Here is a 7,145-nt window from a genome sequence, read left to right on the forward strand (position 1 = left end):
ATCCCTAACACACAACTGCCTTTTGGGGAGCTCAAGGTTTTAATCTAGGGTTAACTTGGCATAGTAACAACTTTGTATGAGTAGTTCTATAGAATATGCCTAAATCCTAACAATTGTGATTTTAGAAGCGCTGTACCAAAAAAACCCTTCAAGGTTAAAAAAAATCACACCTAACTCAGGTGTTTCTTGAATGTTTAAAGCCCTTCAGCAGATTAAGTTATTTCTTTTCTTCTTGTCCCGTAAACCGTGGCCCATAATTGCTCGGTTGCAGTTCAGGATAGTAAACTGCAGCTTTGAATCATCCTTTCTTAGTCTGCTAGAGAACTAATCTCTAGCCAAGTAAAAACAGTATCTCAGCAGGGATCTGGTATTGGAGGCCAGCGCAAGCCAAGGAACATCCCCCGTTGTGCCCCAGTGGAACCTCTGTATTCTCCTCCTTCACCTTTGGGTTTGCTGGTGCAGGAGTTTTTGTTCTAGAGGTGTACAAATTTATACTAAGTCGTTACTTTTAATGGAGTCTTTTTAAAAACTCTGAAAAATGCTAAATTAAGACAGATACATGAATATGTATACACATATCTCTGAGATCTACTGTTTAGTTATCTGCTTGGTACATCAAGTCTCCTGGATGGGGCAGAGGAATATCCCTGACTAGGTAGAGCTGACAATCTACCATTAGGACCTCAGAGGAGGCTGCAATATTGAAAACTGCTAAAAGCCAGGAGAGACGTAACTCTTCTGTTTTGTGTTTTTTGTTTTTAATTCTTCTGTTAGGTGCAAACCACAGAAAGAAAAAAGATTCGCAAGGAAATTCTTGTGAGCATACCTCTCACAAAGTGAAGACCAGCAGAAGCTTTAATCTTTCTGGTGCGAGAGAGAACCCCGGTACGGAGCTCCCTGTAAACAGGATCATCGACGTGGATGGAGTCAAACTGGATGACACGGGCACACGCTCCTGTGGCGATTCTGAAGGGAACCTCAGCTTCGAAGGTTACATCTCTGAACTGAGGTCCTGCCAAGGGAGGATGAGGACTGGAGTTTATAGGACATCAGACCTTCCATCTCTGATTACTGTCAAGAGTGAGAAGAATAAGGGCACTGAGAATCAGTATAAAGCTACTTTTGTTTAAATCTCTGTTTTTAATCAAGAGTTCTGGTATTTTTGCTTGGCATCAGCAGCAATGGAGATATCCCTTAGAGACATGTTCCTGCAAGTTGTAAGTTTTTTTCAGTACCCGTTGCCTTCAACAAGCCTGCCAGACCATCTCTTCTGATAGGAATTAGAACCCATAGAGTGAAAAAACAGTATTTCGATGAAAGTATTCAGCTATTTGTTTTTGTTCTCTTACCATTTCTATATCATTTTCCCTGGGATGATTCCATTGCACAGTGCAATTAAAATTATTATTTCCACCCCTACCCTTCTTATAAAGACAAACTCACTTTAAATTCCCCTATACAAACTTTTTATTTAAGATAATTTCACTTTAATATTCTAATGTTTTTCCTGGTCTGTAGGATTCCCTGTGTGTCAGTAGAGTTTTGAAGTAGAAGTAAAATCAGTTACGGGTGTAAAAAGATTAGGATTATTTTCTTAATACCTTCCTATCTGTCTCATAACATTTGGGCAGAGGTCCAGGTGGAATTCAGTCTTGTCTAGTGCATTACCTGGATGGACAGATGCAATGAGACCATTGTTATACAAGCACTAAGAAGGGGAAAAAAGAAAAAAAAAAAAAAAAGCTGTGAATTTCCTGTGCTAGGAATATTAGCTGCTCCCATAGCCAACACTGATGACATTTCCATACCAGAAATGTATATACTAATGACATAGTGGTGGGACGGTCATCCAGGTCCCTATTCATCACTGCTCTTGGTGTCTCAGCTTTGGGGGGAGGCGGATTTTGTTATTGTTGTTTCAATAAGCAGTTAAGTGCCCCTCATCCTTCTTGTCATTAATTCTAGTTTCAGTTAATCTTCTAGCCTTGGGCAGAGTTTTGAGACTACTGAACATGTTGCTTTTGCCACCCGCTCCTTTTCCTGCTTTCCCATTTCTTGGGAAGAGGTTATGAGTCCGGGCAAGCAAAAGGGTACATAAAGAAATGCAAGCGTTGGACCTCTGCTCATCAACGTGAAACAGTATCGAGTGTATATACTGAGACCTTCTGGTGGTTCACTGCTTTGAAATTGTTGTGAGACTTAAAAAGTCACGTTGCATAGCTCCTAGACTTACTGCCCACAGGCAGTAAGTGTGAAGTGTTGCAGTAGTTATTCTCTAACTTCTCTTTCTTTGCTCCTAAAGCCTGCCAAGAATTGTGAATTTTCTGAATAGCCAAGAATACTGGAGACACTCAGTTTCTTAAACTCAGATCTGTAAGATGAGAAAGAGGTACATATGATTTTAAAACAGTAAAGTAAGATTCCTAAAGCTTGAGGAAAACCCTTGTTAACATTAGGCTCTACTCAATCTGTGACTGAATGAGGATATATCTGATGAAATAGATGCTCTTTTAAAAACTTTCAAGATTGAAAGGAATTTGAGAATCATGCTAAAATCATAGTGGTGTAATGATACTAGAGACTTGGGGAAACACAGCGGGCAGCAGTTGAGGTCGGAACCAGAGGTGAGTGAACAGGCTTGGAAACTGATGTACCTGGGTACCAGTCCTGGACTGTGCTGTTAAACTACAGCCATAGCATGCGGGCGCAGGCTGACTTTGCAAGCACTCAGACTATACCTGTGCTGAGGACAAAGGGGGAAAGCTTTTATACAGATCCATAGCATATGTTGTTTTGTGATGTACTATATATCACCTGTGTGGGACACAACGTAACAAAACAGTCATAGCCCAATGATGTGAAAATGTTTCAGTATCTATGTATTTTTAAAGTGTTTTTCCTTTTTTTTTTTTTTTTGCTAATAATTGCCCATGAAAGGATATTTCTTTGCACAGATAAATGGCCACATTTTTTTCCTATCTTCAGGAAAATTATTAGCTTTGTCGTTCTAATCAAGACCGACATTACACGAGTCAAACTCAAGAGATGGCTTTTTGACCTGTGATACGCTTTGCCGTTTTTGAGTGTCTTGGAAAATCAAATCCTGGCTCCATACAGGTAAAAGCTTGAAATTCAAATACAGTAATTACATTCTTTATTAATCTCTGATCAGTGTTTTAGATGAAACAAGGTTGCTTATCTTACATTGTGCAAGTGCGCTTAGATGACTTTTAGTAGCAATACAAAATTCTTCAGCTGGAAAAAGAGACAGCTGAGGGGAGATATAATAAAGTCTGAAAAATCTTTAGTGCCATGCAAAGGGATTGATTATTCACACTCTTTTCTAATACAAGATTTAGAGACCATCAGATGAAGCTAGAAGAAGCCAGGTCCAAATCAAAGAGTCAGTTCTTCACCTTCTCCTGTTTTCTGTCCACAAGCTCCTGTGCTCAGAAGAAAAAAAGGCAAATAAAAATGCTGGTTTTAAATTCTGAGTGCAGCAAACTGGATTTGATTGTATCAAGGATTCAAAGGGAATTTGACAGCACGGGAGAGTCAAGCTGCGTGCAGGAAAATGAAGGATGTGAAAGAACGGAGTTTTCTTTAACATAGGGAAAAATCTTGGCACAATGCCTGGAAATCCTGTAAGCCAAGGGACATGGGAAAACCCGTTCCTCCCCGTGCTGCACTGTTGTGCCAGTTATTGGCATATTGTCTAAAACAATGACTTCTTAGCTAGGACTCATGGAAATTCATTACTTAGACTGAGAAATAATTAATAATATTAGGTCTCCTATTCAATATCTGGTGAAATATAAAAGCTAAACCTGCTGGGATCAGTTGCCATGGATCATGGAGTTAATAAAAATGAATGTGGACAGCCTGTCTCTGGCTGATGTTTTCCAAGATTTTGCTAAGGATGTTGTCCAGTTTTAATTACTGCATGACTTCTACATTATAATATGATTTTAAGTTGCCTCATTATACTGTGATTTCCACTACTAATGAAATTACTGGCAATTAAAGAAACAGCCCAACTGAAGTGCTGCATGATAGTTTAATCCTTTATTTTGCCAGCTAGTTCCTAAAAACAATCAGATTTTATGTGGCTTTATTTCACTTAGAAAATCCTGCAGCATTCTAAAGCTTATTTAGTATACCAATTCTCTCATATTTCACTTCTTGTTACAGTATCTGATTTTCAAATAATTGTTTCAGCCTCATAGGCTCCACAACAGTCACTTTTTTTTTTTTTTTTACTTTATTTTATTTCAAAGGCTCTGTGAAGAATAGAAGATATGCATATAGGCAAACTTGTGAAGGGACTTCCCCCTTAGCATTACTATAGCAGTGTGCCTTGTCAACAAATTTGTGATATAACACACATGCAAAATAAACCACTGCGCAGTTTAGCTCTGGGGGACTGCGTGACAAATAACCGATGGTTTTTGAAGGCACATAAACAGGCTTTGCAAAGAGACTTTGCAAGAGATTTACTGCTCTGTGGGAAGGAGCCAATACCTGACTGTGCCATGTCCTTTCTCATGCTCCTGAAAGTCTTCTGGGGGCTATTTAATGTCTTTCAAGGATGCTGGGACCTTCGTGCACTACTTCTCTGCCTGAAAGCTTTGGCCTCTTTTCTTGCCTTTGCTGTAGCGTGCATTGCTTCAGTCCTCCTTCTCTTCTGACGCTGGAATTCACTGTTAACAGAAAACTGTTACAAGACGCGGCTCAGCCGGTAGCCTCCTTATCTCATTGTACCAGAGATAATCAGGACTTATAAGCTTATTTTGATTTTTTGGAAGTAACCTGATTTTTGCCCCAAAACTGAAATCCTTGCCAGTAGTTGTTTCTCAGTAGTGGTGCCACTGCTCATCCCAGACCTCTCTGACACAGTATCGATAGTGAATGTCGTTTAAAATTGTCTTTCCTGAGGTACTTGGTAGCTGGCAGACTGGGCGAGTGTGTGCCGTGATGCAAACACCTGGAGGCATATTTGCACAAGTTCTCAAAGATTTTGAATAGTTTCCAAAGGCTCAGTTAGACAAAGGCCACGGCCCAACGGCAGGTCCTTATCAAGAGGTGTGAGAAGCCAAAACCGTTGCAGGTCCAAGGCAATCCTCCTAACTCTCAACCGCAGCTCATTGTGCTGGGTTTAGAAACAACCGCATTTTCTGCATCAACAGGCAGATTTCCAGGCTTTGTGGGAATGGAGCAAACCTGTGTGACAACACTGTTGCTCTGCGGAAAGTGTGGGTGTTTTTACCCTGCAGCAAAAACAAGTGGCACATCCAAGTACTTCTCTCTGCCTGTGCTCTTGGAACAGCATCCCAAGTCTGGCATCATAGGCTACTGAACAGCCGGGAGATTTGTGAACCCTAATCCAATACCTATTAAATCACAGGAAAAGCTTTCATTGATCCCACTGAAATGTTTCCTTGCTGTAGACCAACTGTCATTTTTAGCCAGATTGCTCTTGACTTTTTTCTGAAGACTTTTATTTGCTGAGAAGAGCTGGATGACCAGGCGTCTGCAAATCTTGCCTGTGTTACTCAAAATGTTAGCAAATCCAAATGTTACACATGAACCAACATATTTTCTGAATTGTTTGTGTGGAAGATAAGGAAAGAAAATTGTTTATATTTTTTTCATCCCAAGTGATCATTCTGTTGTACAGTCTAAAAATGTTGTTGTACAGAATTTGATTTGTATTCTTGTTTTGTTTGTGGTTTTGTCTTTAAACTCCTATATAATAACTTTCTAATATGAAAACGCACATTGGATTTATTTCTCATGCCTTGTCTTCCCAAATTATTGAGAAATCCTGTACTGCACAATAATGTTTATAGAATCTTAAGTGTGTCAAACTCATTTAAAATGTTAATTGTGTATGTAGTAAGTAAATAATTTATACCAATGGAACTGATAATACTTCATTGATATCTAATTTCAATGTAGGGAAAAGATGTGAAAAAGGGGTTTTTTTTTTTTTTTTTTTTAGTTATTCTGGGACCTGCTGCCATTTGGACATCATAGCTTCAATGGAAGTAGGAGACAATGTGAAACTAGCCTGCATTTTATTAGATTTTGCAAAGATGTCTTCTTGAAGCTAGCTTACATAAAGAAGTTCCTTTAAAAGAAGATTGTTAAGAATTTCTGCCAAATATTTATATACCTTAAAAATAGCTCATCCTCTGGAATTTAATAATAGTGGGTTAGGTTTTTAGCCTTTAATTCCTTTTGCTCTATTTGAACATCAGAAAGGGATTGCAAACCTGAGGTAAGGCGGTAGCTGAATGTTTTCCAGGTACAGCGTAATCCTCCTCTGGCTTCCCTTCTGCATAGTCTTGGTGGGTTGTCTAGCTCTGTGGTTTCTGAGTGCACAAATGTATCAGAACTGCTCTGCCCTTGCAGCCGGCACTGCTAAAATACAGGAATGCTCTATCGGCCAGAGAGCAAGAGCGGAACAAACAGGGGGACCCAGTGGCTCAGTATCTGTGTACACTAACGTGAATCAGTGACATGATGCTCCTTGAACAGTTCCCTTCTCATTCACCATCCTCTTTGTTTATGCCTTGAACACTGTGCCAGAGCAAGGGGCAATGCAGAAGTCTGAGTACCAACAGCTGAAAATAACAGCGGATGGGGATGGGATGAAACGTAACTCTTCCAAGTCCATGCCGACACTGCGTTACTCCCCATGATAATCTCGTACCAGTTTCCAGTGGTGATGCTGAATCCCACACCTGCAGGTCCACAGAGCTGCAAAGCCACTGGAGCATTTCCAAGTGCCCACAGCCTGCACCAAGCCTCAGGGCCAGTACTGTAAAGACCACTCACCTACCTCAAGTCCGAGTTTGGGAAGCGTATTCTTAAATACCTTGTGTCTGCTTTGCCAGAATGCACCAACCTGCACCTCGTTTGCATTCTCTGCCTGCAAAGATCTGCTCACGATCTCAAAACAGTGCGTAACTTAGTTATTGTACGGCTTCAAGCCTCAATTCCAGAGCAGGCTGGTAAAGAAATGAAAGGCCAGCTAGAGGTTTGTCTAATTAAAGCTAACCCTCTTGGAGTGGCATAATCTTAAATCAGGGCACAAAAATGAAACTAATGCCTCTCCCTGTTCCTGTGAGAGATAACTGGGG

The 7,145-nt window shown here is 40.2% G+C and overlaps 1 protein-coding gene across 1 annotated transcript in view; it reads left to right on the forward strand.

Annotated features, from left to right (window-relative positions):
• RGS12 (regulator of G protein signaling 12) overlaps positions 1-5,802 on the forward strand; it is a 95,224-nt gene extending 89,422 nt beyond the window's left edge. The window contains exon 18 of the mRNA XM_054824735.1: positions 775-5,802. Coding sequence (XP_054680710.1) covers positions 775-1,130 — 356 coding nt within the window. The 3' untranslated portion in view covers positions 1,131-5,802. The remainder of the gene's footprint in view (positions 1-774) is intronic.
• Positions 5,803-7,145: the final 1,343 nt, after the last annotated feature.

Source organism: Grus americana, chromosome 4, assembly GCF_028858705.1.
Source record: "Grus americana isolate bGruAme1 chromosome 4, bGruAme1.mat, whole genome shotgun sequence".
Lineage (NCBI taxonomy): Eukaryota > Metazoa > Chordata > Aves > Gruiformes > Gruidae > Grus > Grus americana.